This window comes from Sorex fumeus, unplaced genomic scaffold (genome assembly GCF_029834395.1).
Source record: "Sorex fumeus unplaced genomic scaffold, SorFum_2.1 ptg000024l, whole genome shotgun sequence".
Classification (NCBI taxonomy): domain Eukaryota; kingdom Metazoa; phylum Chordata; class Mammalia; order Eulipotyphla; family Soricidae; genus Sorex; species Sorex fumeus.
This window is the reverse complement of record NW_026606081.1, coordinates 53,691,142-53,712,082: the sequence shown is the minus strand read 5'-3', so window position 1 is coordinate 53,712,082 and position 20,941 is coordinate 53,691,142. Positions and strand designations below refer to the sequence as shown.

The following is a 20,941-nucleotide window of genomic DNA, read 5'->3' as shown; positions in this document are numbered from 1 at the left end:
TGCGCGACGTTGAGGGGGTTGATGTGAAACGTGTAGATTCTATTAATGCACAGAGATTTAAGTGCCTTTCCCGAAGCACGTCGGCCCACGGCTTGGCGTTCCCTCTCACCACACGTCCCCGGGAGGCGCACACTGTGGGGCCAAGCCTGTTGCTCCCTGCCGACCTCCCTGAGCACACGCGTGGAGAAGGAGGACTTCCCATGGGCGGATCCAGAGGCCAGCACCATCTGGAGGGAAGCGTGATCCTGAGAAGTGTAAACAATGGCCGGCACGGCAGAGGGGCTGCTAAGGCCAGAGATCAGGTGAGCTGGGGTGTGCCAGGGCTTGATCAGAAAGCCTCAGCCGTGATGTACCTACCGGGAATCGCACTGCTCATGACAGTGATGCAGTACAAAGAAGCACAGAGCAGCTGCGAGGAACTGCCTGCAGCACGGAGACGCACTTTAGATGGCCTCCATGATGACCAGGCTGGGCGGTCTGCTGAGCCTCGTTTAGAGGAAAGAACACAGAGACCCTTGGGCCCCTGACACTGGGCGTCTTCCCTACCTGTCCAACACGAGCTACTGGGCACTTTACAGTAAAGAGCTCTGCAAAATCAATGTGTGAAAGTGAAACTGATGCCATGACAAGCTGCAGCTAACATTAAATCTCAACTAGGCCTCAGTTTCTGTTTTCTCGGAGCAGGACTTGCAGCTTCTGGTAGATTCCCAGGTGAGTAATTTGCCCAGACAAGGAATTGGGCAGTTGGGTCTGGCCGGTCATGAAGGGTCACTGTACCCTTCTTTAGAAACCGTTGCTAACCATTGCCTAATTGCTGACCACCACTGTAATAGGGCCAATGGTAAAAATAGACCAGTATATAACTTGCTTAATTCTGAATCCTATATAAACTGCTTGTGATTTGGAGTCGGGGTCCTTGTCAAGACTCCACTGTGTTTGGATGAGTTTTGGTCCCTACCTCGAGCTAGCAATAAGGTTCCTTTGCTTTTGCACTATCGTGTGTGGACTTGGTCTCTCCACGACTGGGGATCTAAAACTTGGGCACAACAAATGCGGTTTTTAGAACTGTACTTAATATATTACTAAGATGCATTCCTTTTACAGTAGGAAGGCACAGTCCTGAAAAGTGAAAAGGTGTTTGCATCTATATTCCCAATCAAATATGCACTCGGGAAGCCATCTGGTTCCAGCCATGGGACTCCAGCTCAAACACCATCTGGTGGTGATTTTCCTGCCTTAAAAAGCCGAGATTCCCAGACGCTGCTCTGGGCCCTGTGCCACCCCAGAGTTCTAGAACTACGGGCTGGCTGGGATATTGGGCCTTCGTGGAAAATGCCATTGTTTATGCTAATATTTAGTTTGTATACCTTGGCAATAATAAAATCTAAAATCACAGCCATGTAAATGAGTCTACACATTTCTGTGAAATAGCTCCACGCTTTATCAGAACATATTTTATTGTTGATACTTGTTTCTTAAGAGACCAAAAACATGTTTCAGCCAGATCAATTTGGAGACTACCTCTGACCTTTTTAAGCCTCCAGCGAGGTGACATATGTTTGGGCCGCATAAGAGGTTGGTCTGCAGAACATTTTGGCCCAGATGCCCTACCAGCCACTGTGATCTTTCCACGATCGCCTCCAATTCTGGGTGCGTGTGTATTCAAGTGCCCAGAACTCCAGCCACTCCAGCTAAATTCCATCTGGAATAAGTCAGCACTGACTCCTGCATTCACAGGCTTCCCTAAAAGCAAAGCAATTGCCATTTCTGAAGGCATTCCCTTTCTCTGGGCGGCAGGAGGTGTTTACCTCAACAAGAACTGAATGCCCATAGTCTGTCTTCCTTAAAAACCAATAACTAGATCAGCATCGGTGCCAATAATAACATTCCGTGGCTGTAACGATTCCTTTCACCTCACCACAACAGGATTAGTTTGACTTAACAGAGCACCACATGGGACAGCTACTTGCAAAAACAAATTCTCGTTACTTTTCTTGGTTTCTACAAATGATTTGCACAGTCTCCAGCAGTGCTTGGTTCTGATCCCAGAACAGTAAACAAATATTTACGAGTTTTCTAGAAATGGGCTGAAACAAGAATTTCCAAGCTGTGGGTGCTAGAGTCTCGTTACCCACGGAACATTAGCTTAGAAGGAAGTGTGTGGGCTGAATCTCACGCTGCTTTGGCATGTGCCGTGGGGATCTCAGTTTAATGGGCTGCTAATGAAACACCTTCTTAGTAACTGAACCCGCGGATCTGACACCCCTGTACGGACAGAGGCTGAATTCCCCCAGCGTTCAACCGAATACGATAATAGAACGCCAAAGTTTTCGCTCTGGTTCTCACTTTTCTCACTATCTAAGCCTTAATATGGCAACTTTTAAGATGCTGTATTCAAACGCCTATTATCATCCTTTCCATCATTATTTCCACGGCCTCGTCTCGACAACGCTGCGTGCATGGTCTTCAATCAAGCTCGAACTTCACAAGCTTGATGTTTCTAAACTATATTTAACTTCCCAATGCATACAAATAAAGTACAATGTAATAAACACGGAGACTTAAAAAATGCCAATGCCTTCTATTGCTTGACAAGTAGTCAGAACTTTCTGTGTTTCCAAGGCTGTCCTGAGAGCTACATGTAGGATCTGATGAGCCCCCAAACGCCCCCACTGCTGAGTCTCCCCACTGTGCCAGGCCCTCACTTAGACTGTTCTGCTGGGGAAAGTTAGCCAGACCCATCTATGGCATGGAACAGTGATAATCCTTCTTCAGACTAGCCAGACTCCGGCAGTGCATGGTCAAGGAAATTAATCCTCATATTTTTCTCTTTGGGCCACCCAGTGATGCTCAGGGGTTACTCCTGGCTCATGCACTCAGAAATAACTCCTGGCGGTACTTGAGGGACCATTTGGGATGCTGGGGATTGAACCCGGGTCGGCCGAGTGCAAAGCAAACACCCTACCCATTGTACTATCTCTCCAGCCCCAAGAAATTGCCTTTATGTAGGATCAAGTTGAACCGAGGTGTTTCTTTGCTGTTTGAATGAAGTACAAATGGCGGATATGCTGTGCGGGATCAGCATGGAGGACCCCACTGCCTTCACAGGCAGGGGAGGGGCTCTGAGAACCATCACCCTCTTCTGAGCGAGTGTGCCAGGAGTTGGCAGTGCTCGAACCTGCTGCCTCCAGCTGCTGCAGAAGCCACCTGAGCAGGGGCTCACCTGGACAGGGACCCACTGGGCAGAGATGCACGAGCAGAAGCTCACCTAGGCAGAGACCTGCCAGGCAGGGACCTAACTTGGCAGGGACCCATCTGTATAGAGACCCATCTTGACAGGGACACACCTGGCAGGGATCCACCTGGACAGGGACACACCTGGACAGGGACCCACCTTGGCAGGGACACATCTGAGCAGGGACCCATCTGGACAAGGACCCTAGTCAGCGAGAGTGGCCACCCTGGGGTCTTACTCCAGCACAGAGCAAGACTCTGCCCTGAGGCCCTGCATCCCTGCTGGGCCCCTACACGCTCCCGTGGGAACCTGGTGACACTGGCCCCCGGTCAGGCTGCACTGACCAGCTGTACCCAGCACAGGACCAGGGTTAGCCCTAGCACGTGAGGTCAGCGTGACCTGGAGAGTCTCATGTCTGCACGCAGGGGGGTAGGTGTTGTGTCAAAGGTCCATCTCTGCTCCCGGCACAGGCCAGCTCTGTCCATCAGGACAGGCCGGTCACGGGAAGAGGAGCCAGTTCTGTTGTGATTTTAGATCTCGGGACTCAGGTACATTCTGAGCCCTATAGCACAGAGATGGCAACACGTGTCATGTATGTGATAGTCATGATGTATTTAATTCACCAAATAGATCATGTGTGCATTCCTAACTACTAAATTACACCCGAATTTGTTCAAGCAGATGTAATTAATTCAATATATCAAACAACTCTAAGGGTGGACACATGTGATGATGTATTTGCCCAAATCCAGAGAACTTGCCCTGCAGGAGGAGGTCACATGCTCCCAAAGACACAGGACAGTGGCCGGTGGGGGGAGGGGGAGATGGGAGCCGAGGACGTAAGCGGGAGAGGCTGAGGAATTAATGACCCAGGCTCCAGCCCCTTACACCCACCGGGCCGGGCTGTGGTCTTGGGGCTGGTTTGATGGAGGCAGGACCCCGTTTCTCAGCATCTAGTGAATCATGCAGGGCTCAGTCACAGCGCCAAGCCCCGCTCAGAAAGAACTGACCACTGGACCCTGCTCCCTCCCTCCCTCCCTCCCTCCCTCCTCTCTCTCCCACTCTTCCTCCTCCTCCTCCTCTGCCCCCTCCTGCAGCTCCTCCTCCTCCTTCTCCTTCTCTCCTCCTCCTCCCCCCTCATCCTGCAGCTCCTTCCCCTCCCCCTCCTGCAGCTCCTCCTTCCCCCTTCTCCTTTGCATCCTCCTGCAGCTTCTCCTCCTCCTTCTCCTTCTCCCCCTCCTCCTCCTCTGCCTCCTCATGAAGTCCTCCTCCTCCCACAGCTCCTCCTCTTCCCCCTCCTCTTTCTCATGCAGCTCCTCCTCCTCTGCCTCCTCCTCCTGCAGCTCTCCTCCTCCTCTTCCTCCTGCAGCTCCTCCTCCCCCCTCCTCCTGCAGCTCCTCCTCCCCCTCCTCCTCCTGCAGCTCCTCCTCCTCTCCCCCCCTTTCTCCTGCAGCTCCTCCTCCTCTGCCTCCTCATCCCCTTCTCCCCTTCCCCCTTCCCCTTCTTCCCTTCCTCCCCCTCTTCTCCTCGTCCCTTCCTCCTGCCCTCCCCCTCCTCCTCCTCCACTTTCCCTGCCCCCCATCTTCCCCTCTCCCATCCCCCTGCTCCTCTCTGCTCCTGCTCTTCCTCCTCCCCCTCCTCCTCCCCTTCCTCTTCCTTGAGCAAACTTCACCATGGTGGTTTCCTTCCACAGTCTGGGGACACTGCAAGAACACTGGTCACCTGGAAGCCCAGGGACAGGGCACAGGGTGGACACAGAGCGAGCCCAGGTACAACATGTGCTTTTCAGAGAGTGAAAGAAAAATTTGCATAGTGCCAGTGAAGGCTAAGAGTCACAACTCCTGACCGGTGACTGACACCCCAGGGCAGAGGGCGGTTGGAGAGAAAGCCGCCTTTCCAGTCAAGAGAGAGGGCAGGCGGGGCTCTGCTTCCGGCCTTCTACCTGCACCCAGCACTGCCGGGTTCCAGCTAACAAATGACAAGAGATGTTGACATGTTTTCTTCGCAGACTGCATTCTTATTCACGAGCAGCTAGCAACTCAAATGCTTGTTTTTCTGACATGCTCAAGTAACAAAGATCACCATGGAAATGACACTTGCAAACAGGAACGGTGTGATATCGATGTCATACAGCCCTTGAGGGAACGTGTGCACTGAGTGTCGCTTCATTAGCCTTTGGAGACTGAATAAGCCCTCACAGAGAAATTCTGGACTCCAGGCTCCAGCACTGTGCTCCTCCAGAGAGCCACTGGGGTGCAGGAAGGGAGCAGAGGGAAGGGGTGCAGGAGGGGAGCAGAGGGAAGGGGTGCAGGAGGAGAGCAGAGGGAGGGGTTCAGGGGGAGCAGAGGGAGGGGTTCAGGGGGAGCAGAGGGAAGGGGTGCAGGAGGGGAGCAGAGGGAGGAGTTCAGGGGGAGCAGAGGGAAGGGGTGCAGGAGGGGAGCAGAGGGAGGGGTGCAGTGGCAGGAGGGTTGGCTTCTGGAAGGGACAACCTCTCAGCCACACTGAAGCCGGAGAGGTGCCTGCTGCGGGCCCGTGAGCAGGGACCCTGTGTTGGCGAGGTGTCAGGCAGAGGTCAGCGCTCAGGGAGGGGGTCAGGGTGAAGCCAGTTACCTGCTCTGCGGTCATGGGTGAGGCCCAGGGACTCGGGGAACTGGCAGGAATGTGGGTGGCTTTGTGGTGGGAAACCCAAATTGTCACTGGATCAGCTTCTCATTTGCATTTTTTCATTTTTCCCCTGTCCGCACTTTGCTCTGCAATAAGGAATCTAAACAAACAGACCCTTTAATTCAAGACTGGAAGCACCTCGTTTGGGAATGAAAGAGCCTTCTCACCAACTTTTCCTTCTGAAAGGGAAATAAAAATCTGGAGGTGGAGTGGTTGGGATTCAGGGGAAAAGGCCCATCTCAGAGCCTCAGGCCGGTAGCACTGGCCAAAAGGCAGTTAGGAAACCTGTCAGCATGAAGGGCTCTTGCCTCCTGCCAGGGCAGGCCCCAGGGCCAGGCCAGGCCAGGCGGTCTGCTAGCTCACGAGTGCACCTTCCAAACAGCATCCATCTGGCCTGCTCCTCCTGGCAGCTGCAGGACTGTGGCCTTCCATGGTGCCCACCATGCCATTCATCTCCCCTTACTGCTCCAGCCTCATTTCTCCTGCGCCTAGCGACCCTGCTTGCTTCCAGGCTGGCTGCAATGGACATGCCCGTGCTAACAGAGAAAGGGGCACGGCAGAGAGAGACACTGATAGTCCACCAATAGCCTACTGATAGACCACTGATAGCCCACCTATAACCCACCAATAGCCCACAGAGAGACCACTGACAACCCACTGATAGACCACTGATAACCCATTGATAGCTCACTGATAGCCCACTGATGACCCACTGACAGCCCACTGACAGCCCACTGACAGCCCACTGGCAGCCCCACCGATAGCCGGTAGCCCACGGTCTCCACCACTGGGGCAGGTTCTCACACGCCCGGCTGGGGAATACCTTCAGATTTGGGAATGATGACAACAGAGTCATGTGTAGACTCGATAATGGCTACCAAGAACCACATTCGGTCTCAGGAATGACAGGGTCACATTCAGACTTGGAAATGACAACCACAGAGCCATGTTCAGACTCAGGACCTATGAGGACAGAGCCGTGTCCAGACATGGGGCTGATGCTAGAGTCAGAATGGCAGAACTTTGTCACCCACGGGGCGGGGGGGGGGGGGCAGGATTGCCCCAGGGGCACCTTTGACAGAGGAGGAGGAGGAGGAGGAGGAGGAGGAGGAGAGAGAAAGAGGGATTCTGGGCGTTGGGGCGGGTCCTTGCCCAGAGTGAACAGGAGCCGAGGGCTGTCCCAGGAACTGACCCGGGGGCCTGGACAAGCAGCCAGCCAAATCCCCCCAGTTTGGAGATGGCCCAGGTGCTCCTCTATGGCTCTCACCCTGTTCTTAGGCGGCTCCGTTAGAAACATGAGGACTTAGAAATAAGAATAATGTGCTCAATCATTTGCTGTGGAGTTTGGAGACATCCCTGCCTCACACTTAGGTCGGTTAGACGGAACTGGAAGTGGCCTGTTTACGTGCTGGGGAGACAGGCCTCGTGGCACCTTAGAAAAGCAGAATAAACGGAAACCAGAGTCTGCAGAGTAACCTGAGCTAAAGGCAGTGCTTGGGGATGGCGAAAGTGAGCCCAGTCGCAGGGAAGAGCTTCCTGCCCAATTGGACGTTCCTCGCATCAAACATGTGTATCTGTGTAAAAGTTTTTTGTTTGTGTTTGGGGCAACACCTGGCAGTGCTCAGGGCTTATTTTGGCTCTGTACTCGGGGCTTTTGGGGACAATACAGGGTGCTGAGGATTGAACCCGGGTCAGCCACGTGCGATGCAAGCGCACTGCCTCCTGAACTATCACTCGCCTAGAGCACTTTCTACCCATGGTAGTATGTAAAAGTATCTGACTATGGGGCTGGAGTGATAGCACAGCGGGTAGGGCGTTTGCCTAGCATGCAGCCGACCCAGGTTCGAGTCCCAGCATCCCATATGGCCCCATGAGCACCGCCAGGAGTAATTCCTGAGTGCAGAGCCAGGAGTAACCCCTGTGCATTGCCGGGTGTGACCCAAAGAGCCAAAAAAAAAAAAAGTATCTGACTGTAATAACAGTTTTACTTCTATTTACATAAATATCCCTAACAAGCACTGTTGTTTATGTTTACAGCAATATGATCTTAAGGTGCATTTTAACAATTTTAAATAATATGCCGTAATTATAACTTTCATTTAATTAAAAGATATTATTTGAATTCTTGTTACACCTTTGAGGATTTCCTACCAACTGTGAATTGTTTCAAGGCTTCATGCCTTACTCTTGGAGTTAATAAGCTGATTCTTGCCTAGAAAACAGAACTTACTAAAAAGTATTTTACCTTCCTATATCAATGACTTAATATTTATAGCATATTTTCTTACAGGTCTTCAGCCCATTGTCATTACATTTAACAGGTGTTCCCTATATTTACTTAAAATTAGTTCTAATTTCTTAGATGTGACTGTCATTATTTTAGGATTTACATTGTAATTGTCATTTATGTGTTAAATAAACAACACATACAGCTTCGAAACAAAAGGTCTTTGTTGCCAGCTGTTTCTGTGGCCCCAGGGCTTCTGGGGGGTGGGTGGAAATATGCCTATTTACACCTAGAGCTTTTCTAGAGGCCAGTTAGTAAGCCTGGACCAGGCCACCCCCTGCTTTGGCCAACAAGCCCTCACGTTGCCAGCTCCAGGGACTGGGGAAACTCATCATTGGGTCATTGGGACGAGGGCCCTTTCCACGTAGTTGGGAGGATTCTAAGGTGATCAGAGCCCATTTGGATCACCAGCCTCTGAGACACCCACAGAAACAGCCTGTTTGCCCCAGTTCAAGAGCAAGTCGGCCCTAGACTCTCTGGAGCAGGGGAACCGGTGTGCATGCTTGCTCTCTCTCTCTCTTTCTCTCTCTCTCTCTCTCTCTCTCTCTCTCTCCCCTCTCCCCTCTTTCTCTCTCTCCCTCTCTTCTCTTTCTCCCTCTCTTTCCGCTCTCTTTCCCTTTCTTTCCTTCTCTCTCCCTCCCTCCCTCTCTCTCTCCCTCACCTTCTCTCCATCTCTCCCTCTCTCTCCCTTTCTCTCTGTGTCTCCCTCTCTCTCCCTCCCTCTCCTCTCCCTCACCCTCTCCGCCGCTCTCTCTTCCTCTCTCCCCCTCTCTCTCCTTCCCTCTCCCTCTCCTTCCTGTCTCCATCCCCCTCTCCCCCACCTCTCCCTCTCTCTTTCCGCTCTCTCTCTTCTCTCCTCTCCCATTCCCTCCCTTCCTCCCTGTCTCTCTTCTCTCTACTCGCTCTTTCCTCTCTCTCATGGTCCCTCTCTCTCTTTCCCTCTCCCTCTCTTTCTCTTTTTTCTCCTCTCTCTTCCCTCCCTCTCCCTCCCCTCCCCACTTTCTCTCTGTAGAAGGGAACCACCAGCCTTTGGGACTGTGCACACAGGAGAAGGGGGAGTCGCGTGCAAAGTGGGCCTGGAAACTGGGTGAGTCTCAAACACATGCTAATCGATCTCATACTTTATTACATTAATTCCCTCTCCACTCCTCTGAAAAAATACCAGTAAATAGTTTAAATCTTCAACCGGCAATAGAACTAGGGAATAAAATCATATGGCATAAAATAACATTCCCAAATGGGCTCTAAAGTTTAACTTCCTTAGAGAAATAATGCCACACAATATGAAATATGGAAATGGAATTTGCCGGGAAGAATCTGCAGTAACTGCCTGAGCCCTACTGCAACCTTCAAGGAGTGCTCTGGCCACAGTGCTCATGCTGGACACCACAGATGGAGGTGCTCCGAGAGTCGCTGGGGAGGGGTACTGAGAACAAGCTGTCGGCTGAGATGCTGGGGTCAGTGGACTCAGTGGGGTGTCCAGGGCGATGGTTTCCATGTACTCCTGGGCAGCGGACTGAGACACTTTCTAGCCAGGGGCTCTCAGCTCCTATATCCCTTTGGGATTCAGTTTTTCTGTGAAATGGGGGTGCTGTGATGCGGCTTCCAGTGTGGGTGACCCTCATGATGCCCGCCTGGCCCCTCAGGCCTTCAGCGGTGGTGCTGGTGCAGAGAGCCTCAGCTTGTCCACTGGGAGCCCCAGCAAAGGCCTTTGTCTGCCGCTGTCCCCTGGCTGTCCTTGGAGTGGTCACTCACAACAGCACAGAGGACCTTCTGTCACGGGTCCTGGCCAGCCTCAAGTCTGCCCTCCCTGACCCCGCCTGACCTGCTGGGCTGCCCAGCAGGGCCAGATCCCAGAGTCTCCGGTGGGCACATGAAGATGCCGTGAAGGAAGTAACCATGCCCCAGGCTCATCGTCCGCAGAGAGGATGTGCCCTGGACACAGTTCACTGCGGGCTCCTGCCCCACACCAGCTCCTTCAGAGACTGCGGACCACAGAGCACAGAGCAGGCTCTCAAGACTTGGGATAGCCCTCAGGATTTTTACTTCATCCGAATTGTTCAAATGCCCTCACCCATGACCTAGCAGCAGCAACTGATGCCTCTGGGGTCTGAATTTGGACTGATAGGCTAAGATGGGTCCCAGGCCTCAGGCTCACTGTCCTGTGGGAGTCTGCACCCAGACAGACTCAGCCCGCCCTGTCCTGTGGGCCCGCATGAACCCAGCTCAGAGACAGCGGCGATCCCTGGTCTGAAGAACTGAAAATACCCTTTATAATATGTGAGAAGCTGTGCCAGGGCACGGACCCAAATAAGCATTAGCAGCTGCTTATGTAGATTATCTAGGAAGTGAAATATTGACTAGAGAAACTACCGGGGGAAACTGACAATCCCAGAGTTTCCAGGTCGCTGAGATGGTGTGTCGGCCCCGTGAGACTCCTCTAGTCTTCCTTTCCTCGGCCACTGAAGAACCCAGTTAGATTTGAGAGGTGCAGTGTGGACAGGGCCATTACACACCCGGCAGATGGGGGGTTCCCACAATCTGGGAACCAGGGGGAGTGATTGGGAGAAGCAGACACGGTGAGCAGCGCCCAGACAGGGGCCCACAGGGACAGTGAAGGGCTCAGATGGAGACTGGGGGCAGCAGTGCAGGGAAGATGCGTTTCGGGAACAGAGGAGGACACCACCGAGAAGGGTGGACACCAAACAAGGACCTCACACCACCACCCAAAGATAATTCCAAGTGCCCCAGGAGCCTGGAGAGGGGGGCGGGGCGGGGGGGGGGGGGAGCTTCATGTCTGCTCTGCAGGAAAGAGCCTGTAGGAGATTCTGGCTGCAACCATGGTTGTTTAACCAGAAGAGCAGATTGGTATTTTAAACAAAACCTGACAAGTTCAACTTCATCAGAATCGAGCACGTCTGCTCAGGGACATTTAAGAGAACAAGAAAGCAAACCTCAGAGGGAGGAAAATATTTGCCCAAGGCAGAGCAGCTAAAGAATCCCTCATCATCAGACCGGGAAAGAGCTCCATGCCCAGGAAGGAGGCAAAGAATCCGGAGCCTTCTGCAGGCTGGAGGGAGGGCCGTGCGATATAGGCGTGTGCAGGCGTGCATGTTTATGCGCATGTGTGCATGTATGTGCATGTGTGCATGTATGTATGTGCATTGTGTGTGCATGCATGTGTGTGCGTGCGTGTGTGTGTGTAGACAGAGGTGGCCTGTGGGAACTCTGGTGTTAGAACCAAAGTGAAGTTATAGTTGTTAGGAGCCATTTTGTGCTTTATAAAAGGGCCCTCCCGTTGATCGTCGATTTGCTCGAGCGGGCCCAGTAACGTCTCCATTGGAGACTTTGTTGTTACTGTGTCTGGCATATCGAATACGTCATGGGGAGCTTGCCAGGCTCTGCCGTGCGGGCGAGATACTCTCGGTAGCTTGCCGGGCTCTCCGAGAGGGGCGGAGGAATCGAACTCGGGTCGGCCATGTTGGCCACTTGTAAGGCGAACGCCCTACCGCTGTGCTATCGCTCCAGCCCATTGTGCTTTATATGTTCAGTAATTGGCAGCTGAACTGGCATGAGCCCTAGACCATCTTCTGGAACATGCCCTGGAGAGAGGAATAGGAACAGAGGAAGAACAGATGGGGTAACTCCTTACAAAGCTGATAAGAGCTACCAACCAATCAGTGTAGGGGTGGGAATAACCCAGTAGTCAGCCAAGCTTGTGTTTTTGGAGTCCTTAAGCCCGCCCTTGCAGTCGGAGGGGGTTGTGCCCCGACTGCCTTTCTAGGGCGTGTGACCCTGGCAGGTCAGTCTGTAACCACTCTCTTTAAAAAAATCTTTAAACTCCTCTTGCATGTCTTGTATTCAAATCGCGGACCCTAGTACGGGCATTCACACACCATTTTACCGTGAACCTAGAAGGTTTTCTGAACGAGGCCAGTGAGGTCTCGGGGTGGAGTGACCAGCTTGATCTGCCTCCTAGCCCCTCACAGGGCATGGGGCTGCCAGGTCCTCATGCTGACTTGTGACAACAGGGTACTGTGGGATCTTCCAGGATATAAATAGGATGCTCTTCATTTGCTTCTCTCCCCATGACCCAGGTCAAGGAAATTCCTTATCTGCAGGAAGGTGTTTGGAAGAAGTCGTCTGTGGCTCTGATAAAAGGTGAATAAAGCCCGCCAGGTGAGGAGCAGCAGAGTGGGAATGACTCACTGGCCTGGAGCAAGTGGGAAAGTGCCATTCTCATGGGCAGAGCACGCAGGATAAACCAAAATTGGATCAAAATGTCATAAACAATTCCTAGGTGGATTCTGGCAAATTGAGCCTGAAAGTGAGCAAAATGGGAATTTGGTTGGAAAGATAAATCACAACTAAGCCCTTTTTAATACATGAGGCACTAGATACACTGCAGCTCAACCAGAAAACACTTCTCCCATCCACAGTGGGGCCCTGGGCTAGACTCTCCACTTCTCAGAAGTCTCCACTGTATTCAATTCCTCACTAGATACAGTAAATGTCTGCTATTTTTTTTTAAGGATAATACATAGGGGGGCGATAGCACAGCGGTTGGACTTTTGCCTTGCAAGCAGCCAACCCGGCCAAGCGGGGATCGATTCCTCCGCCCCTCTCAGAGAGCCCAGCAAGCTACCGAGAGTATTTCGCCCACATGGCAAAGCCTAGCAAGCTACCCATGACATATTTAATATGCCAAACACAGTAACAACATGTATCTCGATGGAGACGTTGCTGGGCCCGCTTGAGCAAATCGATGAATAACGGGAGGATCCTGACCGAATACATAGGAATCAGCTTTTCAAAAACCTTGCAGGCATGCACACATGTACACACACAGGTATGTGTACATGCATGCACAGTAGGTATGTGTGTGCGTGTGTGTGCGCACGCGCGTGCACACACACACACACACACACACACACATACACACACACAACCTTCCCAGCATCAGAAACCTGCAATACTGTGGAAGACCTATGCTTACATTGACCTGAAAACCTGGCTGATTTTCTTTGAAGGAATGTGAGAGATTTTTATTGATTTTTATTTATTACAGAACTTGATTGTTTTTTGGGGAAGGGAATAGCCAACTTGCTCAGGACTTACTCCTGGCTCTGTGCTCAGGGACCGCTCTGAATGTGTGTGAGGAAGTATGTTCGGTACCAGTGACTGAAACGGAACGGGCAGCCTGTGGGGCAAGTGCTTTGATGCTGGTACTATCTCTGCACCTCTAGAACTCGATTGTTCACATAAAGCGGGGCTTTTCCTGGCACCTAATGAAAGTCTCTTTCTTGTAGCCTTCACGGTTACACTATTTGACGGGGCTGTCAAACGGAGGTTCGGTATGAAGCCGCTGATCAGAGATGCAAGCTGAGTTCCCTCGGGGAGAGAAATCAGTCCTACTGCAGTGTGGACCGTCTGCAGGCAGGGGTCTCCCCCTACAGCCCACTCTGCAGCCCAGTGTCCAGTCCAGCCCATCTCCACTGGACAGATGTTTTCATGTATCTTAGAACATGATTTATTTTCCTTCTCTGGCAAAATCTACCACTAAATGCTTCTCACCATCTGCTTCCTCTTTATGAAAAAAATGAGTGTATTGAACTCATGGGATATGACCATATGAGTATATGCCAAATAAAGATAATAATTTTATGTAATTAAATCATCCAATTTAGCCCAATTTGTGCGACAATGAATTTGGATAGATTAGTAAAAAAAGAGTGATGAACACTTTCAAAGATGAAAACACACCTACTCATTACTGACTTTTTCCAGGGGACCACACCTGATGGTACTCAAGGGGTGCTACTGACTCTGCCCAGGAATCACTTCTGGCAGGGCTTGGGGTCCATATGGGGTGCAGGGATTAGACCTGGGTCAGCCCTGTCCGATTATTCCAGCACCCCATAATTATCAATTTCTAATGGCTATTTTAAGGCCAGCCCATTTTGTAGGCAAACAACACTTAAGGAACATGGAATTGTCCATTTTATACCTAAAAACTGCAGTCTAGTTAGAAATAAAATATTAAGGATTTTGAAGAAAACAATAAGAATCTATAAAACATTTCTTGTAATTTTCCCATTTGAATTAACTGCCCTTTCGGTCATTTAAATGTGCTTAATTCAGGAGGAACACAGCAGAGGAAGGCTTCCATGAGCCAAGTCCAGTCAATTGTAAACGGTCAATGAGGACATCTTATCAGTCTTTTTTGTCAAAGTATCTTTGATGTGAAAGGTCAGTGTAGAACACTACAAAGCTTTAAGGAGGCGAAGGACTAATTTGAGGCCGTGAGACCTTGCGAATGCCTTTATAACACTGGGATGGGATCTGACCCTCAGGGGACACGGTGGACTCCTAAACAGTGCTTGCCAAGGCCTGTGCAGTTCTTGGAAGAGAAACAGTAAAGACTTTGAAGATGGTTCAGAAGCTGCACTGTGGGCCCAGTGGGCTGAAGTGCTTATACTGAGTCCCTCTGCCCTATATTTTGGGGTGCTGGTGCTGGGTCCCTGTGCTTGTACTTGGGGCTGATTTCTTCCACGCACCAGGGCAGACCCGATGCCACCCTTTCTTTTGTTTTTATGACACTAGCAGCACTTTTGTTTTAGAAGCAAAACTATAGCTTGTAGAGGTTAGTTGAGGTGAAGAGCAAGTGAGATCAGGGGACGGAAGGGAAATGCCTGCAGGCTGCAGTCCCCGGCAGAGGGATGACATCCAGGGATGAGACAGCTGCGATTCACGAGAGAAAAGGCAGAGCATGGGCAAGCGCCATCCACAAAGGGTCAGGGTCAACAGGGCTGCCCCCACGGTGTCAGGAGTGGACAGAAAGTGGCTGTCCATGAAGGGGGCAGGGGCTGAGGGTCGCAGGCATAGGAGCACATGGTGCCACGTGCTCCAACAACGTGCTGCTGAGGAAATAGTCAAGACTGGCCATGGGCCTGCTGGCCACTTAACGGGACAGGAATCCCACACCACATGCTGGGGCGGGGGCGGGGGGGCGACACTGAGACACCCGAGTGGGCTGCGCAGTTTCCTGAAGAATCAAACAGGCCATTGTCCGTCCGGGGACAATGCCTGAGGCCTGAGCAGTTACCCACGAGTGGACGTGACTCCCTGATCAGCTCCCCTGGGTAAGGCCATCCATTCGGACAAGGCCAAAGCAGTCCTCTCGGGTAGTGAGGCTGCCCACACCCATCACAGCCTCTGGTTACACGGGATGGATGAGGTTGACTTAGAAACTTGGTGCCTGATGATGAACTTCCAAGACACAGGATGGAGACATGGAGGTTAAGGCGCCTTCAGAGGACCAGGCTGCTATTTGCCTTAGGGGACACAGGAAGGTACCCCCTGCTTGTCTTGGGCAAAGGAGTCTGCGCCCCCCGGTCAGTCTCCGATACCTGCTAAAACCCACATCCTCTCCCTCCCTCCCTTCCTCCCTCCCTCCCTCCTTCCCTCTCTCCCTCCCTCCCTCCTTCCCTCATCTTTCCATCCTCCTTCCTTCCTTCCTTCCTTCCTTCCTTCCTTCCTTCCTTCCTTCCATCCCTCCTTCATCCCCCCTCCCTTCCTCCCTCCCTCCTTCCCTCTCCCCCTGCCTCTCTTCCTTCCTTCCTTCCTTCCTTCCTTCCTTCCTTCCTTCCTTCCTTCATCCCCCCTCCCTTCCTCCCTCCCTCCTTCCCTCTCCCCCTGCCTCTCTTCCTTCCTTCCTTCCTTCCTTCCTTCCTTCCTTCCTTCCTTCCTTTCTTCTTTCCTTCCTCCCTTCCTTCCCTCCTTCATCCCCCTTCCTTCCTCCCTCCCTCTCTTCTTTCCATCCTTCTATCCAATCATGTTCCTCATTTGGAGGAGATCCCCTTTCCCTGATTATCTGAGAACCCCAGGCATCATGTTCAATCACGACCGGGCGTTGAGTCCCAGTTCCCCGGGCCCTTCTCTGCTTCCCATGCATCTAGACAGCGACTGTCTCACAGCACGGCCTTCCCGAGCGTTATAGGAGATATTTTAGCTCCTGCCGTGACAAAGGCCTATTTAGAAACTGCAAGCATAATTTACTCACCTGATTTATGAAGCAATTTATACAACCTAGTATATCCAGGAAGTATGGGGATGGATCTTTGTTAAGAAAATAAGGATCTCTAACAATTGCAAGGCTCTGTATTATTACATTTTATGATGGAACAAAGGAGATTGGGCAATTATCGCTCTTGTTTTATTAAACCTTTATACCACTGTTAGAGGTTAATAGGACGATTATTTTTCCTACTGTCAAAATCTGCTTCGAGGCCTGATGCGGTATGCTTGGTGCCAGAAACACACATGGAGGAGCATTGGAACCTTTACTTCTGTAGCAGTCTTGCAAATCTCTGTGACTCGCTGCCTTCCAGATCAATCCCACATTAATAACACAGCAATCATGTTATCTCAGACCTCAACCTGAAGCCAAGCAGCAGTTTTGGCAATTTAATATCAAGCTTAGCAACTAGGATAATACTATTATAAAAACTTTTGTTTCTGCAGCCAGATAAAGTAAATCACGTTAATGACTGACAATTATTCCCATGGGGACAGAGCAAACACCCCCTGGATATGTGGGTCCCTGGGAAGGCTGTTGAGAAAAACGACAGGAGCGGTTTCCAGAGTGAGGTGTCACAGTCGGACAGCCTCATGTGAATCTGCCACTAAATCGTCCACCTTCCATGGATCAGCCACTGACAGAACCTGCCTCTTGTGGATCAGTCACTGATAGCACCTGCCTCCTGTGGATCAGCCACTGACAGCATCCACCTTCCATGGATCAGCCACTGACAGCATCTGTCTCCTGTGGATCAGTCACTGACAGTGTCTGTCTTCCATGGATTAGCTACTGATAGCACCTGCTTCCTGTGGATCAGCCACGGACAACACCTGCCTCCTGTGGATCTGCCACTGATAGCACCTACCTCCTGTGGATAAGCCACTGATAGAAACTGCCTCCTATGAACCAGCCACTGACAGTGTCAATCTTCCATGGATCAACCACTGAAATCTCCTGCCTCCTGTGGAACAGCCACTGAAATATCATGCCTCCTGTGGATCAGCCACTGACAGCACCTGCCTCCTGTGAATCGGCCACTGATAACAACTGCCTCCTGTGGATCAGCCACTGACAGCTTCCTCCTTCCATGGATCAGCCACTGACAGCACCTACCTCCCGTAGATCTGCCACTGACAGCACCTGCCTCCTGTGGATTAGCCGCTGACAGCATCCACCTTCCGTGGATCAGCCACTAATAGCATCTGCCTCCTGTGGGTCAGCCACTGACAGCACCTGCCTCCTGTGGATCTGCCACTGACAGCACCTGCCTCCTGTGGATCTGCCACTGATAGAACCTGCCTCCTATGGATCAATCACTGACAGTGTCAACCTTCCATGGATCAGCCACTGAAATCTCCTGCCTCCTGTGGATCAGCCACTGACAGAGCCTGCCTCATATGGATAAACCACTGACAGCACCTGTTTCACATGGCGCAGTAACTGATAATGCTTGCCTCCTGTGGTTCAGCCACTGATAATGCCTGCATCATGTGAACTGGCCACTGAAAGCACCTGCCTTGCATGGATCAGCCATTGACAGCACTTACCTTCTGTGGACCAGCCACTGAGAGCACATGCCTTTCGTAGATCAGCCACTGACAGCACTCATCTGTGGATCAGCCACTGACAGAGCCTGCTTCACATGGATCAACTATTTTTAGCTTCAGGACTGCTCTCCGAAGCCTTGGTGCTTGTACATTGGTCTCCCTGAATTCATTCTTCTCACTCCTTCTCTCCGTCTATCCCCGTGTTCTCATGAGGCCACTGTCCACACTGCTGGGCCTAAGGAAGCCCCGTGGACAGAAGCCAGTGCTGTCTGCCCTCAGGCTTTCCAGGGGGAAGTGGACGGGCTACATATGCACCCAGGATGGCAGGATTCAAGGGAGCAGCAGGCTGGGCAGAGAGGGACGAGTTGCTGGAGGTGGGGTGGGTAAGCGCTGCTCAGCTCTTCCCAGTCAGGCCAGTGCAGGGGAGCTGTGTGACACGGCGTGACCCATCTGTGTGGGCTGCGCCAACCCAGAAGTAGAGAAGTGTGTCGGATGGGAGCCTGGGCTGGAGTCTGACCCAGAGTTCCATGCAGGAGTAACTGGATCCAGGGGCACCTTCACAAGCGCAGGCGGGCCCCTGTGATGCCTGCTCCCCCCACCTCTGTCCCCTCTGTTCCTTCTCTGCCCAGCCCCGGCCCCTCACAGAAACCACTCAAAGGAGAGTTGTGTTCGCCCCCAGCTGGTGATGGCAACTCAGGACCAGCCTAGGGCTGACACAGGGCATGGCCGAACTCTCCCTCCCCCTCACACTGCTGGAGTGAGCCGAGAAGGGCATACGCATGCGCCCGCTGCTCGGAGGCCACAAAGGAATTGTCAGCTGGGGGCAACACACTAGGGCCTGTCTCAGTGACTCAAATGATTGTGTGTTTGTGTGTGTGTGTGCGTGAGAGTGTGCACATGTGTGAGTATGTCTGCGTAGTGGTAGGGCACAGAGAGGATGGTCGGTGATCGGAACAGGAAACAGAACCTCGTGGTTGGCAGTGAGGTTGGCCGGGTCTGAGACCTGACTGGGGGGCTCACAGGGAGGACAGAGTTGGGCACACCAGGGAGGCAGAAGCCCAGTGCCTTGTCTCCGTCCCCAGAGCATGAAGGTCCCGCTCCTACCAGCAAGCTTGGTGGCAGGGGAAATGTGGTAGAGGAGAGAGGGGACGTGTGGATGCTGGGCCCCTGGGGGACAGATTTACAGATGGAGATGGGGGCAGAGAGACTTACAGACAAAGACTAGGTGAGACTGATGGACAAAGATGGGGCTGAGTATGGATGCAGACAGGGGCAGACTTACAGACAGAGAGACTTACAAAGACTAGGTGAGACTGATGGACAAAGATGGGGCTGAGTATGGATGCAGACAGGGGCAGACTTACAGACAGCGACAGGGACAGACGAACTTACAGACAGAGATCTTGTGGTTGCTGTCCTTGCCGGGCAGCAGCTTCACACCCCGCGACTTCAGCTCGATGGCCTTTTTCACTGGAGGAGACAGAGGAGATGGTCAGTAGGGCGGCCACACCGGCTCATCCCAGCCCTCCCACCTGACCACCACTTGCTGCAGGCTGCACACCTGAGCAGAGCCATGGGCACCTGAGGGCCTCTTCCAGCTCACTCAGGCCGAGCAGGGTGCTTTGTGAGCTGGCGTGGGAAAGCTTGACCCAGACGCTGGTGCAGCAGAAGGCACCGTCCCCAGATGAGGGCCCCACCACCACCAGGGCTGCACAGCCCGAGCTGCACCCAGCCCTAGCCTGCACCATCTGGCGCGTGCACTGAAATGGAGCATGGCGAAAGCCCACCTTCTGGTCACTGTGGAATGAGGGGCAGAGGCATGATGGGAGGAGGAAAGTACTTCCATGGAACCCTACTGGTTTTAAGTATCAAAGTGATTTTATTATTTTTATTATGAATAATAATAATAGCCACCACTAAAATGGGGACATTCTCATTCACAGATGGAGGTCAGAGGGGCTTCAGGCCATCTTTGCTCCTAGCAGGACCCAAGTCACTGGGTGTGGCCATGCTCCTTGCCTGGTGCTTCTCTGTCTTGTGTGTGCATGTGTGAATGTGAATGGTGTGTGTCCGTGTGCAGGGCTTGTGTGTGAGAGGTGTGTGTGTAAGAGTGTATTGCGGTGTGGGTGAATGTCTGTGTTGTGTGTGAGAGTTTTGTGTGTGCAAGTAGTATGTGAGAATGTGTATGAAAGTGTGTGAATGTGTGGTGTGTGAGTGTGCGGGTGTTGAGGGTATATGTATGTGGTATGTGTGTATGAAAGTGTGTGAATGTGTGGTGTGTGGATGAGAATATGTGTGTGCGAGTATTGTGTATGTACATATGATGTGTAGAGTGACTTGAAGGTGTGTGAATGTGTGAAGTGGGTGAGTGCGTGTGAGAATGTGTCTATGTGTGCTGTGAGTGTGCACATGTGTGTGAGAGTCATGAAAGTGTGTGAATGTGTGCTGTGTGTGGTGTGAGAGTGTGGGTGAGAATGTGTGCATGAGAGTGAATATTGTGTGTGTGCCTGTGGTGTGTGAATGTGTGGTGTGTGTGTGGATGCGTCTATGTGAGTGTGTGTGTGTGTGTGTGTGTGTGGTGGGAGAAGCCATGTGAGCTCGTGTGTGTGTGTGTGTGGTGTCAGGGGAGCGGGGCCACATCGTGCCGCTCAGGGTATACTCCTGCTCCCTCTAGTTGGCCTCAGGAGACCACATGTGGTGAGGACACTGAGTCAGGGCGAGTTGTGTGCTTTTCCTGTGGCCTCTCTCTTCCGGAGCCTGAGCTGAATGCCGGGTTCTCAGTGCCCAGCGCCTGCACCCTGCAACCACAGGACGGCCATGGAGCATCAGAGGTGGCACAGTGCAGGCTGTATGTGCCAGGAGCTTCCTAGCACCTGCCTTTTCCAAAGCCTATTATATCCATTCCCCTCCACAAACACTTCCTGACCGCCCGTGGCTGCCTGAGGAAGTCCCACTCAGCTGTCTCTTCCCCAGGAGAACACACAGGCTGCCTGGCCTGGCAGGAGACTGTGCCTCCATTTACCCCCTGTCATGACTCTGGCCTGGGGCTCCTGCACCACCAATACAGGCCTTGGCTGCCAACAACTCCTGCTCAAAATCCCCTCTTGCTCGGGTACCATAGTGGGGAA

General features: G+C 52.2%; 1 protein-coding gene across 1 annotated transcript in view; it reads right to left on the bottom strand.

Moving 5' to 3' along the window:
• CSMD1 (CUB and Sushi multiple domains 1) overlaps positions 1-20,941 on the bottom strand; it is a 968,167-nt gene that overhangs the window by 197,333 nt on the left and 749,893 nt on the right. Inside the window, exon 7 of the mRNA XM_056113926.1 lies at positions 19,206-19,283. Within this exon, the coding sequence (XP_055969901.1) occupies positions 19,206-19,283 (78 nt within the window). The remainder of the gene's footprint in view (positions 1-19,205; positions 19,284-20,941) is intronic.